This window comes from Lepidochelys kempii, chromosome 3, assembly GCF_965140265.1.
Source record: "Lepidochelys kempii isolate rLepKem1 chromosome 3, rLepKem1.hap2, whole genome shotgun sequence".
In the NCBI taxonomy this organism is placed as follows: domain Eukaryota; kingdom Metazoa; phylum Chordata; order Testudines; family Cheloniidae; genus Lepidochelys; species Lepidochelys kempii.
Window position 1 is genome coordinate 54,902,734 of NC_133258.1, and position 18,444 is coordinate 54,921,177.

The 18,444-nt window shown below is 38.9% G+C and overlaps 1 protein-coding gene and 1 long non-coding RNA gene across 3 annotated transcripts in view; both read right to left on the bottom strand.

Moving 5' to 3' along the window:
• The window catches only part of LOC140908161 (uncharacterized), a 33,013-nt gene extending 23,908 nt beyond the window's left edge, over nt 1-9,105 (bottom strand). The window contains exons 1-4 of one of the 2 annotated variants that reach the window (XR_012157786.1): nt 8,985-9,105; nt 8,092-8,158; nt 5,701-5,838; nt 3,547-3,594 (exon numbers count right to left, since the gene is read on the bottom strand). This is a non-coding gene — a long non-coding RNA (uncharacterized lncRNA). Of the gene's footprint in view, nt 1-3,233; nt 3,595-5,700; nt 5,839-8,091; nt 8,159-8,984 lie in introns of those variants that run through there. The other variant, XR_012157787.1, reaches the window with a different exon arrangement.
• Nucleotides 9,106-11,126: 2,021 nt separating this feature from the next.
• The window catches only part of LMBRD1 (LMBR1 domain containing 1), a 237,069-nt gene continuing 229,751 nt past the window's right edge, over nt 11,127-18,444 (bottom strand). The window contains exons 15-16 of the mRNA XM_073336361.1: nt 12,493-12,584; nt 11,127-12,327 (exon numbers count right to left, since the gene is read on the bottom strand). Of these exons, the coding sequence (XP_073192462.1) occupies nt 12,208-12,327; nt 12,493-12,584 (212 nt within the window). The 3' untranslated portion in view covers nt 11,127-12,207. The remainder of the gene's footprint in view (nt 12,328-12,492; nt 12,585-18,444) is intronic.

Consider the following 18,444-nt stretch of genomic DNA (forward strand, 5'->3'; position numbering starts at 1 on the left):
AGCAGCAGTGACACGGGCAGTAGTGGCCCAGGCTAGCCACCCCGAATACATGCCCATGTGGTGTGGGCTCGTTTGTACTTGGGGGCAGCTCTTATTTTATGGTTTTCCAGTACTTTAATACCTCAAGACAGAATTCTTCTCTAGGCTGATAATTTATGAGAGAGCTCCTTGCTAATATATTAGGGCTAACCAGGGAAAATGTATTCAGCATATGTTTGCAAATTCTGAATCACGTTTTGTTTCAGTCACATTCATGCCCTATTTGCATTTTGTGACATTTATACATCAATGTTTTGTTCATATAAATGTTCATTGCAAGTGAATTTCAGGCGTGCTGGCTAAATTTGTTTTTTAAAAAAATGAAATCTGTTTTTTAACTGAACTTATCACCAAGGTAACTAAACACCCCCCACTCGTTTTGTAACAAAATTACATGAGGGGGAGGGGGAGGCACAGAACCAGTTTATAACCTTAGTTCACCAAAGCAACCAGTCACACAGCTCAAATAATGAATCCTGAATACTAGACAAAAATTGAATACTGACTAAGAACAATCAGTGAAAAAGTCATAGCTTAAACAGGCTTGTAAAACATTTTCACATGAACATATTTGTTGTGATCTCCTCAGACAATTTGTGAACAGAAAAAGTGTGAATGGATTTGTTTATCATTTCTAAATAATGCCACTACTGAGATTATAGAAAATTAGCTTCTCAATCTACATTTGTGGCAGCATAACTGTACTCAGTGCTTTACAACAGGGTAAATAGCAAGCATAGTAAATTGGCAGAACCATGTAATAATTGATGATTTACCTTGCTTATATTTCAGCAGCTAGTCTGAATGTAAGAGAGACTTTTAACAAACTTAAATTAAAAAAACCCCTGCAATACAATATAGAATTCAAATGCCTTATAAAGACAGGAAAGGGGAGGAGAATCTATACAAATAAAGACGATCATTTTCTAAGGATGAGACTTTGTCCATTCAGTATTTGACCTTTCTACTGAGGCTACTAACTAAAGCTGTCATTTATTGCCAATTTCAATTGCTTTTTTTGTGACATTCCCATCTATTGTGGGTTTTATATCACACCCATCACCATGGTGTCGGAGTGCCCACCTATTAGGAATGGTCTGAGACCAACAGAGCATTTGATTTTCCTGAATTAACCACTCGCACCTTCACTACACCACTCACACAAAGATTAGCCAATTCTTACTACCATCCTGAAAATTTGAATTGTAATATATTGTTAGCTCTCATATATATTTTATACAGTGTAATGGTTTTCCAACAAAACTAAATGAGTTCAGTGCTCCTCATTTAACAGTGTACTGCAAATATCCTGATGATCCTTGCTCAAGAAGAATCCCGTAAATTACTTTTTTTGTAAATTGATTGAATATTTTGGAACCTCTTATCTAGCCTTAGTATTAAGTGACCAGTTGAGTGTGCATGCTTTTATTTTTATGGTCACATACACAGACTCCACCCATACTGTAATAAGTTATTACAATCTTGCATTACAACAAATATGCAATATATAATGTACTGTCTTAATAAAAACCCAGAAAGACATGTTTTCAATATTACTGATGGTCAGTTCTCTTTTGACTCTTTCCTACCAACCAATTAATATAACGCATAAGATGGCAGATTCTACCTGTGCAGATTCATCACAGAACTTCATTCACATTAATTTCCTGCACAATAGTTGCATAGCCAAATATGCTACCATTCAGTTACCTTCTGTGGGTAAGGGGACACATTCTGCTCTCACTTAGCATGGCAAAGGCTTGGTATATCTCCATTGTCTCCAAGACCAAAATGTTCAGGCTTTCATTTCTATCTGTATAAACCTGGAGTAACTCCATTGACTTAAGTCCCCACCATAACTACAGTTCATGCTAATATTCGCAATGTGCTGCAAATCCTGGTTTGGCAGCAAAAGGAGCTGGTGGAGGAATGACCTATTATCTCATTTGTTGATATCACTTAAAAATCCTATTGATACTACTGGTGTCACTACTGATTAAGTGAGCTTGGCAGCCTTCTAAAGAATGCACTAGATGCAAAGCTTCTAGAGAACATGAGTCTCTACATATGCAAAGAGAACATCTGTAAATAACTCCATCTACTATTGCAAAGACAGCAAACAGCTTTGCAAGTTCTCAACAAAACTAAATCTAAAAAGTAATCCTCAGGTGCTCTGTGGAGTGAATTTTCATGTTACTATACATTCACTCTTTCTTGGGTCCCTTCCAGGTCCAGATGAAGTGCAAATTGACTGAGCAAACATTCTGGGCTCTTGGGTGGCAAACGGTTGGGAGCAATTTTAATTATATCTAATTTTGACATCAAAATAACTTGAAAGCACGTGTTCTAAATTCCAAAACCATTTCAGCATGATGTATTACTATAATGCAAATCTGTACCAGCCACCAAAATAATGTCAAACGACGACAGTAAAGTGATTTCCATGCAAATTCCTAAGGGGCCCTATAATGACCTCAAAGAAAGTGAAAATACTATGAATGCAAATTTCACTACCATTTTTAAAATGCCAAAGGGAATGAATTACAATCTACTGTGAAATAATTAAGATTGTGACCTAAAACCCACAACATGAACATTGGAAAATATGAGTTAGTTCTGCCACGGCACGTGCACCTCACTCATGCTGTGTCTGGGCATTGCAACATACATGTGATGTAGGGTAACCCACTTTTCTGAACTCCCCTAACAGATGACCATCTGTGCTCCACAAGGTACAGTGGCCAATATGAATGAGTTAAGAAAACTTCTGCCGCTCAATTTTTTGCTTTTGTACATCAGTCAATACTATGCTAAAATGTGTGTGTAGGATTGTGTTTACATATTACATTCCAATTCCTAAATAATATTGTACATTTTAGCAGCCCACTACTGTATTGCACACATTTTAACACAGGGCATTCATCCCGGTTTCCTTTTAACTCTATAGACACGAATTCTAATCTGAAGTGCCCTAGGTTCGTTTATTATCGGTATGTTACATTTTTAATGAGTGTCAAAGGTGCTTTGTTTTGTAGCATAGATTGAAATCAATAGTATTAGACATAGCTAGAAGGAGAAATACTCACAGATGGAATGAAGAATGCAAGAGGTAAGCAAGGTGGAGGAGGGGGGAAATAGGTGAAAGGATGGAGAAGCAGAAGAACAGAGTTCCTAGCAGACGATATGAATTTTGCCCTTACTTATATTTATCAGATCTTAGGCAGAGGAGAATGAGGATGGAGCACAGTGGTTGACAAATGAAAGGTGGTGAAGAGACACTAGAGATTAGAGATCTGCTTGTTGTGAGAATCAAGGGTTAATTAAGAGAGAGATGGGTAAATTCCTAGGTAGATTGGCTAATATCCACCTAGATTCTCAATGGTTCTGGCCCATGTTTCTTATTGAAAGAAATGTGACTCATTTTCCTTTTCATACATTTTATTAAAGCTAATAAATGAAACCAAGAAAGCATATCAATAAAACTAAACTACTATTAACACTACTAACCTGAGAACTGAGCGATAGAATGATCAAATCAACAAGCTAGCAGCAGTACTGGAATAGAAGCAAAACATCAAATCAGATAAATCATACAATGAATCCTTATAAATCCGAAACAGGAATCTTAAGAGGTGACTGCGCATTTTTAGAATTTTACAAAAAGCAGTGAATTCAGATCTTAGCAGATCGAATTTTTCACTACTAAAACCAAATTATTGTTTAATGTCTATGCCACAATCTCAAAGCCAATGAAGGCTTCCTCCTTAGATTTACATTTTTATGTGGTGGCTAACTCTTTCCTCCTACCTCCGCTGCCCCCCAACACAGCTTCATAGATTTGAAGGCCAGACAGGACTATTGTGATCATCTAGTCTGACCTCCTGTATAACAGACCACAGAATGGATGCCTTAACATTTGAGCATTACATGATACAGAAAATAATAACTTTAGACACCCAAATAAACAGCCTGAATTTCAGAAGTGCTGAATGCCCAGCAGATCCCATTAGGTTCAGTGGGCACAGCTGAGTGCTTAGCATTCTTGTTTCCCAGTCACCCCGTTTTGTGAGATCCTCTGTAATTCCTCGCAGTCTGCATTGGCCGAAACTATCTTGAATAATTTTGTATCATCTGCAAATTGTCTGGTTCACTGTTCCCCTCCTTTTCTAGATCACTTATTAAGATGTTGAACAGCACTGGTCACAGTACAGATCCTTGGGGGGACACTGCTGTTTAACCTCCTCCTCTCCTTCCTGTAAAAACTGACCATTTATTTCTATTATTTGTTTCCTATCTTTTAACCACTTACTGAGGGATGTACCCTCTTATCCCATGAATGCTTACTTTACTTAAGAGCCTTTGGCATTGGACCTTGTCAAAGGCTTTCTGAAAGTCCAAGTACACTCTATCCATTGGACCACCCTTACCCATGCTTGTTGACTCCAGAGAATTCTTATAGATTAGTGAGGCATGATTTCTCTTTACAAGAGCGATATTGACACTTCCCCAACAAATCCATGTTTATCTGTGCCTGATTATTCTATTCTTTACTATAGTTTCTACCAGTTTGCCAATACTAAAGAGAGCCTCGATGGCCTATAATTGCCAGAATCTCTTCTGGAGCCTTTTTTAAAAATTGGTATTACATTAGCTATCTTCCAGTCAGCTGTTACAGAGTATGATTTCAGTGACAGGATACATACTACAGTTAGTAGTTCTGCAATTTCATATGCGAGTTTCTCGAGAACTCTTAGGTGAATACCATCTGGGCCTGGTGACTTACTACTATTTAACTAATCAATTTATTTTAAAACCTCTTCTCTTGACACATCAATTTGGGATGGTAGTTCAGATTTATCACCCACATCAGAGCTATTCCACTTGGGCATCTCTCCTCCACCTCTGCAGTGAAGACCAATGCAAATAATTAATTTAGCTTCTTTGAAATGGCCTTGTCTTCCTTGAGTGCTTTTAACATTTTTGTCTTCTAGTGGGTCATATTGCCTGTTTGGCAGGTTTCCTGCTTCTGATATATTTTTAAAAAGTCAGTCAGTTTTTGCATCTTTAGCAAGTTACTTCTCAAATTCTTTCTTGGCCCGGATCATTATATGTCTCCAATTTACATCCCAGAGTTTGTGCTCCTTCCTATTTTCCGCATTAGAATTTGACTTACAAATTTTAAAGGATGCATCTTTGCCTCTAACAGTCTCCATTGCCCTGCTGGCTTTCTGTTGGTCTTCCTATTGTTTTGTGGTAGACATTTACTCTGAGCCTCCTCCTACAGTATCTTTAAGTAGTCTCCATGCTGCTTGCAGGCATTTCACCCTTATGATTGCTCTTTTTAATTTCTAACTAGTGTTCTCATTCAGTTCCCCCCCACTAAAGTTAAATGTTACTGTGGTCAGGTTATTTTTATATCCCCTCCATAAGAATGTTAAATTTAATTGCATTATGGTCACTATTATGACTTCTCTCCTAGGTCAGCCCTACCCCCCGTGTTAATCACACAGGTGAAGAGTGATTACAAGGCTGATTGAGGCTGATCAAGGATGATCCAGGGAACAAAGGCTCAAACTGTCCCCAGACACAATCCAACTGACCCAGTAACTGAAATAACTGAAAGAGAAAGAAAAACACAAACAGCCAAACGAAATCACTCACTCCAAAGTTAGTACTTGCACCTTGTTTGTTCAGCAGGGGGATCTCCTTCTGTCCCTCTGAAACTCTTCGGTTTACGATCCCCTGTTCGCGAGCTAAATATGTAAGAAGATGAATAGCTTTCACCAGTCGAAGAGAATCCTAGGGGTAAAAAGCACCTGAGTGACTTAAGAGCCTCATCCCATTGACTTTCAATGAGGTTGAAAGGCGTTAGACTTCGATAAACTAGAGATCCAGTCTTACCTAGTAACACTGACAATTTTGTTATTTGAAAATGCTATTTTGACAAGGCTGAGACCTAGGCTGAAAGAAATTAGGCATTGTGCCAAGCTTCCACATACATTTCTAGCACCACAATCTTATCCCTGAGCCTGTCTAACACAGATTTCCAATTCAGGTGAATTATTCCCTAGTGATGATAGTATTACTTTGACCGCCAAGGCCAAGGCCAATACTACTGTTCCCTAAGATTTGTAAGTAACACCACGTCTCCTGACCCCCAGCGTAGTGCTCAATCCACTTGCTAGGGATGAAAGGTTCTATCTGCTTGAGTGTCTGAAGCCACAGGCATTTATCACAAGCCAGTGGCTATTACAGACAACACATGATTTGCCCAAGATCACAGAGGAAGTCTGGGGCAGAGGTGAGAACTGACCACAGTTTTACAGGGTCACACTCCAGTCCACAGAAACATCCTTCCTATCTAACCACTTGGGGCACTGGGCATTGGCCACTGGGCTGGATGGACCTTTGGTCTGATGCAGTATGGCCATTCTTGTGTTCACTTATTAGACTGTAGCAGTGTCACACCTGCTTTAAAGGTTTGCAAGTGCGGCATTAGTGCAACTAGTGCCTGCTCTAACTTCCATTGAAGCCAATAGAAAGATTTCTATTCCCTTCAGTGGGAGATGGGTCAGGCCCCTAACTAACAAGAATAACCATGCCTAACTCGTGTTACAGTATTATTATTTGTATTACAGAAGTGTTCAGAGGCCCCAATCATGTGTGGTGCTGTACAATCAGGTAGCAGGTGTGTGAAAGTGCATGTCCCATCCACTGACTGATATGACAACTTAACTCTTCCCTTGGAAGGCCCAGAGTTCATTCTTCGGCTACTGAGGAAAGCAGAAACAGCTGTCCAGAAGGGAAGGCAGTCCTCCCTGTATGCTAGCTAAGGTGGGAGGGAAGAAGGACGTGACTAGATACTGGGAAATCCTAGGTTCCTGGAGAATCCTGCAAGTCTGAACTCATAAGATGATCCAGGAGAACTAAAATGTCATATATTTGTCTTTTGGAACTGGCTGAGGTGAGTCACACATTTCTGTGAACTGATGGGAATGAGCAAGTAGCTCTGGAAGGAGTTATCTTTTGGACTTGGTTGAGGTAGGCTAAACAATTCTTTGTAAAGCTGCTGTTTGGTCTCTACAGGGACTGACTGACTTTTCCACTGTTTGACACAGCATAGGTGGTAGAAAAACTGAAGCAGGCCCAGATTAAGTACATTCATAACCCAGTGATATCATAGAACTATAGAAGATTAGAGTTAGAAGAGACCTCAGGAGATCATCTAGGCCAAACCCCTGCTCAAAGGAGGACAAATCCCAACTAAATCATCCCAGACAAGGCTTTGTCAAGCCAGATCTTAAAAACCTCTAGGGATGGATATTCCACCACTTCCCAAGCTAACCCATTCCAGTGCTTCACCACCCTCCTAGTGAAATAGTTTTTCCTAATATCCAACCTAGACCTCCCTCACTGCAACTTGAGACCATTGCCCCTTGTTCTGTCATCTGCCACCACTGAAAACAGCCTACCTCCATCCTCTTTGGACCCTCCCTTCAGGTAGTTGAAGGCTTCTATCAAATCCCCCCTCACTCATCTCTTCTGCAGACTAAATAACCCCAGTTTCCTCAGCCTCTCCTCGTAAGTCATGTGCCCCACGTGCCGAATCATTTTCGTTGCCCTCTGCTGGAGTCTCTCCAATTTGTTCATATCCCTTCTGTAGTGGGGGGTGGGGGGGGAGAACGGGACCAAAACTGGATGCAACACTCCAGATGTGGCCTCACCAGTGTCGAATAGAGGAAAATAATCACATTTCTTGATCTGCTGGCAATGCTCCTACTAATGCAGCCCAATGTGCTGTTAGCCTTCTTGGCAACAAGGGCACACTGTTGACTCTCATTCAGCTTCTTGCCAATTATAACCCCCAGGTCCTTTTCTGCAGAACTGCTGCTTAGCCAGTCAGTCCCCATCCTGTAGCAGTGCATGGGATTCTTCCATCTTAAGTGCAGGACTCTGCACTTGTCCTTGTTGAACCTCATCAGATTTCTTTTGGCCCAATCCTCCAATTTGTCTAGGTCACTCTGGACCCTAGGTATCTATCTTTCCTCTCACCTTAGTGTCATCCGAGAACTTGCTGAGGGTGCAATCCATCCCACCGTCCAGATTATCAATGAAGATGCTGAACAAAACAATGATGTTATAATCAAATATGATTTACATGCAGGGGTTCAATTGCTAACATGTTAACATATATGGAGATACTACACATAATAGCTTGGGGAAGTCCCAAGTATTGACATGGATGATAGTGATTAACAATGGCTTTGGATGAGAACTGTACTATATTACAAAACCACGACAAACACGTATGTGAACTCCATGTCAGAAATCATGCGTGCAGAAGGAGGCTGTAGAATCGTCCCATTTTAAAACAGACCTATCCCCAGCTCAAGCAGAACACTTTAGCAATGCAAACCATATTTATAAACCAACATTTAAAAACAGTCACATTCATTAACAAAAATAGCAGCGATATCTTTTCTTAGTCTCTTAGAAACAGAATAGTAGATTTTAAAAAAATTCCATTTAGCATCTGGTAAAAATATTTCCCATTTGTGACTTTAAAAGTATATCAAGATTTGAGGCATCAACAAAGCTCCTTTAAAAAATTAGAATCTTGTTGGACACTTATCCTATCACATCACTTTTATTTATCTGTAGTTATTGAACAAAGTAGTACAACATACATGACAGACAGGAACAGCTGTAAGAACAGGAAAGAACATTTGAGCAAATGGAAGGCAAAAATTGCCCTAAATTGCTTTACTTTTTTGAATAACTTCAATGAACGAAAAACAAGAGTTATTATAAGCAGCAGTCTTGGCATCTTTAACTGTACTCCTGGTTCTTTAGTAAATATTCAGAATAAAGATGTTAAATAAGAATATATTTTTATCTCTGATAAGCTATACATAAAATATTAGGAAACATGTTTTGTAACTTACCAGTGCAAATACTGACAGGCCAATATTTTTCAAGATCACTGCCTGGACTAAGGATGTTCCATATGAAGAAATATGATAATGATCACTTGCACTGGTGTTGCTAGATTAGTTGATTTCATGCAGGACTATGATAAAAATAGAAAAGAGTGACATAACGCAACATGCAGCCCTGCATTTCCTTTACGCTGACAGTGCTCTGTACAATCTCCCAGCTTTCTCATTGCCCCCGAGTTGCCCCGCACCATGGAGCAGCAGCCACGGGAGCCCACTGGAGCGCCTAAATTTTAGTCATGGGTATTTATATAGAACAAGTTATGGACAGGTCAGGGCTATGACTTTTTGTTTACTGCCTGTGACTTGTCCATGACTTTTATGAAAAATACCCATGATTAAATCGTAGCCTTATTCATAATTAGAGTTTGCAATTTTGAGAACCCTAATTCACTGCCACAGTTAACTTTTATTTTAAACATTATATCCTATGTCCTATTCCTCCTGTTAGGGAGGACCTGTAGAGATTGTGCTTTATGGTTATTGTGGGGAGGGAGGGTCAGAATTGGAATGGAGAAGTTCCACTCCACATTTCTCCTACTGTTTGCAGATTTTCTCACAGGTAGATATGGACAGTGCTAACCCATTTTGTTAATGCTTCCAATGTAAGGTTAAATAACCTATTATCTAAAGCAACTTAACCCACAGATCCCGCTGGAAAACAGTACATCCAAACAGGTGGTTTAATTTTGCTTCTCTCAGTGTTTCACTGACAGCAGGCAAGTTTCCCATCATCTCAACAATGAGATGAGCAGGTTTGCCAACAGATCTGGAAATCTGTTCAAGTACTGGGCTTGATCCTAAGGGTCTGACCAAAATGTGCCCTAACACTGCCCCAGTACATCTTCAGCCGAGTGGGTGGAGCATAGATGCGGATATAGGGTTAGAGTGGATTGGTGCTTGAACTTCAATTAAAATGTCCCAGTATTTATGGTATTTTATTTCTTGGTTTCTTTTTAAAAAGTCTCCATCTAAATAGTCCCTCAGCTAAAATTTTTGTTTGGAAATGGCACAGCTGACAGACTAAAATTCAAAAGTTCTTATAAAGGCCTGGTATGATGAAGTACTGCAGTAACAAATATGCAGCCTATTTCTGGGGTAATAATAGAGGAAACTGTCTGCTTCTAATATACTGTGAGAACTTCTAGAGAGGGCAAGTTAATAAATTACTTTTGTAAATTTCAAGGTAATTAGGTAACAATTACTAATCTTACAAAGATTACCTGAACTATATTTATAGGCACTGTTTGTTATCTGGCATTTTGGGGGACTGAGGAGTACCGGTAAGTAAAAAATTCTGGTTAACTATGAGGAGGGAGTTTGGGTGTGGGAGGGGGATCAGGGCTGGGGGTTGGGCCCCGGGAGGGGGTATGGGCTCTGGGAAGGAGTTTGGGTGTGGGAGGGGGCTTGGGAACCACAGCCAATGGGAGCTGCAGAGCCAGTGCTCGGGGTGGGGGCACCACGCAGAACCGCCTAGCCATGCCTCTGCCTAGGAGCAGCAGGGGCATGTCGCCACTTGCAGGGAGCCGCCCAGATCCGCTATCCCACGTCCCCTCCCAAGCCCCAACCACCTACCCTGAGCCCCTCCCACACCCAAACTCCCTTCCAGAGCCTGTGCCCTGCACGCCCTCCTGCACTCTGAACCCCTCATGGGCTGTTCCTCCACCTAGGAGCAGCAGAGACATGTCGCCGCTTCCAGGGAGCCACGCAGCATCAGGGAGGGAGCCTACCGGGCCCGCACCAACCGGACTATAAAACTGACTTTCTATGAAGATTGGAAATGCTGGTTTATAGAGCTTTCCAATTGGTAAAGTGCTGGATAACACAGCTTTTACTGTATTGTTATAGTTCATGCAGTTTCTCTCTTGCAATATTTTTAGGAATTAGCAAATCTGCACTTTTAAAGAAATAATGGTAATAACCCATGGAAAGTCAATATTTAAAGGATACTTGATAGCACAAATGCATTTTGGTTTACAAAGAAGAACTCAACAAGAAGGTATAGTTAAGATATTGTAAGTTTATTTTACAAAAAAGTATATAAAGAAAACATCTAATTTTGTAGAATTACACTTTTTAATGTTTACACTGTTACAATGATGTTTGTATTTCATTTTTAATGACTTGTTTAAAATGACAGTGATTATACTGACTATATTTCAAATAGGAAAAATAGCCTTATTCCAGAGAATTTGTATTAATATATTTGGAGAAAATAAAAATACCATAATTAACCTCATGTTTTAATTAACCCAGGTAGTTAATACCACTCAGTAAAGAGTTTAATCACATAGTTTTAGATCTTATAAAATTTTGAAGAAACACTGCCAAGATGTTGTATAGTATAGTTAATATGGAGTAATATTTTTAACTTCTCACATATCAGAGTAAAGAATAACAGAGCAAAGGCTATATACTGGTTGCCACAAAATTCAGTGATCTAGTAAACGGAAATATGGTCATGGCTAAACTTCAGAAACAGTGGAAGTTTATTCCTAGCATATTGAGAATGAACTCTGGAGCTCACTGTATGTATTTTCAGTACATTTAAAGATATTATTGTAAATCTAAACGCTGTCTCATGGACTATAACTTTATGTGCATATCATAGTAATGACAGTGAAATTATTGCAAAAATTAATTTTCATAAATTGCCACACTTCTGGAAAGTGAAGGAACTCTGGCTGAGTCTTTCAAGCAATGTTTGTTTACCAGCTGTTTCAGTATGATTTTTAAATACAATTCCCTATAAATTTAATCTTGCTATAAAAAAAGTCATACAAGTCAGACATGAAAGAAATTTAAGAAACCAAAAACTAGTAGCAGAAAAGCAACATTAACTCTGAAATATTATCAACTGCAATCACAATATCAAATTGTACATTAGAAAACATTGCACATAAGCATTCCATCATAAAAACAGTACATTTTATATATATTATTCCAACCCAATTTCAATAATAGCTCTGCTACAATACAGTGATGTATTCTTCAGGAAACAAAAAAATTCAGTTTTCCACCCCTTTTAAATTAATATTCCCACTTTCTCTCTCAATTTATTTTTACTGCAAGTGAGAAAATTTGCTTAACATTTGGATTAAAATTCCACATAAACACGACTTTCAAACAATTTTAGATTACATTTTTTTTAAACCTTCAGGACAAAAGGCTGTCAACCATAATAGACACATGGTTCATCATCACTTATGTCTGAATCATCTTCATCCACTTCTCCTTCAATGACTGATTTCTTCCCTTTGCAACATGACACAATTAATCCGATTAAAAAGACCTGTGAATTTAAATCAGTGTAATATGTATTACTGTATCTCACTTAAGAATATGAAAATGATGCTTTTAAAGTTAAATGTCACAGTCGTGATGCAAATATCTGAGTTACAATTTATGTTAAAGCATTCAGCTTGATTTGTTATGATCTCTAGATCAGATTACTTACTGCAATGAATGCCCAGTTCCCAAAGTAATAGGCAGCACTGAAGAACCAAAACTTATGAAGGAAAAGGTATGTCCGAGTAACAGTGCACTGATCTAAAATAAAGCAGACAAAATGTGTGTATTTCATGGTATAGCTGTAATTATAGAAGATTTTACTAACAGTAAACTGATTATTAAAAATATTGCAAAAATCTACTACTTCACTCAAAATAGACCGTCTTCTCTTAAAGATACAATGATATACAAGCTAATTATAGTTGTGGAATAATTTGTTCTGAGGAAACTAATTAAAAAGAAAATAATGGCAGTTACACAGAGAATTGCATAGACTTGTCTGAAAAAAAAAACAAACCCAAAAACACATTGGTTGAAATCATACATGTTTGCAGGCTCAACCCAAAATTGATTTTAAAAATTCCAGTTATCTATTTGAGTTCTGCTATAGCAAAGACATATACGAGAGGTTATATGATCCAAGTAAGCAGAGGGATCATTGGGACTAGAAATCTGCCACCAGGATTGATTAAATTCCCACCATCCCTCCAAACAACATGGTAGGTTTTAAGAATGCTCAGGAAGCAGATCTGGAGGAAGGAACAAAAGGTGAAAGTCATGGATTTTTTACAGGATTTAATAGTGTGTCTTGATATAGAATTAGCCCTTTACAGCCCGTGCAGACCCTAGGTGGCGAGCAAGTAGGCCTGTGTGGGAAATCCTAAATCCGCAACACACTACATTCTAAAAGAAACACAGAAAGACATACGTCTGGTTACTGAACAAGTTACTTCCATGCATAAAACTGTAGGCAATACTGAGGCACTCTCTTCTCATGCATGTTGCATGAACTTCTTGCATCCTGTCTTAAAGGTTTGCAGGAGTGGGGCTGAAGTTAAGCATATGCTTAGCTTTACTCATGCTAATAAGCCCACTGAAGCCAACGGGACTACTCACATGCATAAAGATAACATGTGTGTCTGTAGGATTGGGACTTCAGACTGATAGCTTTTCACGGTGATACTGTACTATTACTAATAAACGGTAATGAAAAAAAGCAATTTTCATATGGAAAAAGATTCTCTCTATTACAAATATTTTTTTTTGAGGAAAACAAAAGATTTTTGGCTTTAAGTGAAGGTATCATTTAATAAAATTATGAATTTTCCCTACAAGTTGTGTCATGAACTTATGTCTCTAAATTAGAGAGCCAAGAACAGAACACTGGAGAAAGAGTCAGGTATTAAAGCACTGGCTTCTAACGTCTGGCTGAAAAACAAACACGATTCTCTTGCTACCTAGCTGTTGCGTAGGGAAGATGTAATGACATTCTCTGTACATTTGCTCACAAATTCCCATACATTCTGAAACAGAAAAAAAAATTCTGTGACTAAGATGTGCACATTATTCTGAAATCTTAGCATATCAGTGATGCACTGCACATCAAAATAGCAGAACTATTAACCAGTAAAACAGGTTCTTCCTTAAAGAAAGCTGTTCATTCTTACAAGATACAAGATTTGCCATTCCTGAAAAACAAAAAAGTTGGAATTGTATCCGTTTATTTATATGGATGTGAAAATGTGACTACCTCTAGTGTTTATTTAAGCTGTGTACAGCAGATGCAGTACTAGCGATGAGTCATAAAAGTAATAGACATTACCCCATTTTTCTGATTTTATAATGTGTTAAATTCTTAATAGGATTGCCCACAAGGGACTGCATAATAGATCCGCTATCTTCTACTGGTCCCAAAATGCTGCAGAAGGTTTATTCAAATGCTATTTATTTCCATTAAGTCACCAAAATATTCACTTTTCATATATAAGCACTTATGTTCTTGCATATCAATTTTTTTTTTAATTACCAAACCCAAGTGAATTGGAATTCCCAAATTTTCAGCAATTAACAGAATTGGATGTAGTGGTTGTCTGAACACATTTGTTCAGAGGGTAATGCCATTTTTGATACAATTTTTAAAGGTGACCATATTTCCTAGAGATGAGGAAATTCAGCATGTCCGTTCCCTGGGAACAGAAAGTTTTCCACATTACAGTAATTCCAAACGTTTCAATTCAGAAATGTCAAAGTGTGTCGTTTCAACATTTTGATGGAAATGAAACACAGACCCCGAAACCATGAGACATAGACACCTTAGCATAGTTAAATGCAAAGGCCACAACTTTTTAAAAAACTTTTACTTAACTGGGATAATCATTCCAGAACACTCACCAGGCTTATTCCACTGTGGTGCTCAATGGTCACTAATGCCCCCAGTATACTATAAACCTGAGGCAACCGTGAAGGCCATGCTCCCTCTACAACTTTGGGCCTGCCGAGGGACCTTGATTTAGAGCAGAGTCCCAACCTGCTTTCCAACTCCATTTCAGAGGTAGCAAAGCTAAGTTGAAGGGAGCCATAGGCTACACGAGACATAAGAACATAAGAGTGGCTATGCTAGGCCAGATCAAAGGTCCATATAGCCCTGTCTTCTGACAGTGGCTAATGCCAGGTGCCCCAGAGGGAATGAACAGAACAGAAAATCATCAAGTGACCCATTCCCTCTCGCTCATTCCCAGTTTCTGGCAAACCCCCTCAACATGCAGTGCAGTGCTCAGGACTAATGCCCAGGCAGGCCACTGGATTACAGGAACCTCAACAGGACCCCTGCTAACCCACCAACTGCACTGGAATCTGCAAAATTGTAATTTAAACCCCTTCTGGGTGCCAAGTGGAAAATGAAAACCCATTCAGTAGTTTGTTGTATGGGAAAAATACCATCCAGGCCCCAAAACTAGCAATCAACCGAGCTCTTAGCACCACCAGAATTCAGCCCCTAGATTAAAAGTGAGAAGGGTGAGGCTGCAACAGGGAACTCACCATGGTTACCCTTCCTTGGCAGCCAACTATATCAACCCTCCCTTGTCCTCCACCAAATGAGAACCAGTCACCCAGCCCTAGCACCACCTCCATTGTCCAATGGCAGCAGAAAATGCCCTGGAGGCCCAGGCTTGATCCCCAGCAACCTGCAACATGAAGAAGGCAGGGGGTGAGGAAGAGAGAAGAGATGCAGCTGCCCCACACACTAAAGGAAAGGGAGAGAGAGGAAAGAAGAGGGGGCATACAGAATACTGCTTCAGCTACTCCCAGTGGAGATCTCTCTGTCCCCTAACTCCAGAAAATGCCTCTCCACAGTTCCAGATCCCATCAAGATTGCACCCTGGCCAGTGGGATGAGCAGTTAACAGCAGTTAGAACCCATATAATGTATTGCATTGTAGTCCACCCTTCTTCCCCATAAATTATACGAAAGAATAAATTCAGATTGATTTTGTGCACTTTATTCTGAAAACTGAAGTAATGTGAAATCACATGTAAGAGCAGCATATTAAAGAGAGTCACCATGTAAGTGAGAACAAATGATCAATACACACACACGTTAGTTATAAAGCAACATGCTGAAAGATATCATATATGCACATATAATTCAAGAGAATTTTTGTGCAAAATTGGGTAAGAGTGATCAACATTTAGTCTACCACCAGAGTGGTATGTTCTCAGAGTGGCATGTTAGCTCATTAACTGATAGATGAAAGGGAATGACTATTTTAAGGTAAAAGGAGATTGGAATGAACAGAAGGAAGACAAAAAGGGCAAAAATGAAACAAATGAATAAACTGCGATTCAGTAGGTGGCGCTCTTCCTTCAGATAGTGAACCTAAGAGTTAAGAAAGGCTGTTGAAGTGGTTGTCTTTCACAAGATTCATAACAGAGATCCTGGCCACTTGTGGATGTAAAAGATCTTGTAACATTTCTCATGGAGTGTTATATCCACTGAGTAAGGACAAATACAACCTCCCTGGAGATTAACTCTCAGTAGCGTGAGGAGAATCAACTAAACCAAAAAGATTGTAGGACTGCTCCCCTGAATTGGGCATTTGATCTAGAAGTCAAGTCAAGAAACTAATATTGTGGAAATGTATGAACCCAATTCCAGGGAGCAGACTTGCATATCTCAGCAGATAGGATCCTGACATATCCTGAAGCAGCTTTGGACCCAGTACAATACATCCTAAGATTTTCAAGTGCTGAGAAACCAATGCCGTCATGACAAATTTGTAAACAAAGTTTACAGTTTCCCTCTTGCATGTTTCTCCATATACAACAAATCTCAGATTTAAAGAAGTTGTAGTCTTACCTAAATAACAACTCGAAGCTCTTTTAACATCTTGCTTGAAGTACCTGGTGCTCCCAGGCAACAACTCTTGCTTAAAGTAACATACATATAAACCAATGGACTGGGATTATACAGAATTCAGAGATCACAGTACTTAGAATTTGGTAATAGAATGTGGGAGTAAAGCTAACTTGCTCTTGTGGAACATTGTGTAAGGAATATTGGCCTTATGGGCTGCAAGTCACTGATTTTCTAGGCCAATGTTATTGCTGTGAGAAATTCAATCTTCAGAAAAAAATTACACCGTGAACATTTTCCCAGAGTTTCAAACGGAAGTTTAATAAATTTGGCAAGAACTAGATTTAAACCACAAGACGGCATTGAAGGTGGGAAAGAGTGAAGTAAGCATTTCAGGACTCTTTGGATGACCAAGTACAAAAGATTATTGAATAGGAATGTGGCATACATGATTGCATCTTTGTCTGTGCTCAGTAGAATTTTTTTTTCCAAATAGGTCAGGATAACATATGAATATGAATACTGAAGTAACTCATCTCTGTATTGTCTAGAAAGGTAATCTCTCCATTTCCGCTAGATAAATTTGTTTGGATGCTGAAAAGGGAACCCTGCTGCCAAACCTACGAGATCTAAATGCCATAATTGAAGAGATCAGTTTGAAACTATTAATAGTGCCTAAGTTTGGTCCTATTTTCTATTCCTGATGACTTTTGAAATTGGGGCTATTGGAGAGAATACCCAGGTTATAGTCTAGGGAAGTTGCATTGGTCAGGGAACCAAAGCCACTTCCTCCCCAGAGCACAATTTTAACATGTCATTTTCATTTGTTGTGAAGAGATACCTCGATATAAGTTTTTATGTATGCTGAAATAATATATGAAAGAGTCAGAAGTTCCAAGCCCTTTAAAATCATCCCTGTTCGAAGTTAATTTCTGCTTACACTGCCTGCCAGAAGATTGTCCTTTCTGGAAAATACATGGCTATAGCAATTATTGCTTTCCGAATAGTTCCAGCTTCATTTCAGAGGGTGAACTCAACCAAGAGTAGGAATTTGTAGAGTCTATTCAAGGGACAACTAATCAAATGCAATGGTTAGGTTTACTGGCATCATAATCCAAACAATACACAAGCACTATGAAGCAAAGCTATAGACTAGATAAAATCAGAGTCAGCAGTCTACTGTACTGACAGGTCAGTAGTTTATATGTTTTGAGGAATAGCGGAGTCTATACATTTACTGCACCCATGGGTTTGCCTATGGATGAAGTATAAAGAATTAGAGGGGAAAAAACAGGAACATTCTTTGGTGAAGGCAAACATTTACAGCATGCTGGAGCAGTATTTACAAAGCCATGTTGTCTCGTCAGTCTGCTTTAAAAGGAACAGAATTATTTTAGAGGTATATTTACCTTATAGGAAAGTCAAAAGATTTGTTGATGAAAGCTTACAAATAATAGCACTCCCATGCCTTCTTCATATAGAAAGGATGCTTAAAACAGCAGCAATTATCTTCACACAAAGATTTACAGTAAATTCTAAATCTAATCACTGAAGCAATAAGCTAGGAAAAGAGAATAAAACTGGTGCAGATGAAGAGGCGTTGTGACCAAACTTAATGTATTAGAGAAAAGCACAGGTCTTTAGAGCAGCAGCTTTAAACAGCCACAAAGAAAAAAACAAAAACAAAAAACCAAAGAAGGATGTGCAATGCACAAAAAGGCAAAAGACTCTCATATTAATCCCCACTGACAAATATTGCAGGATT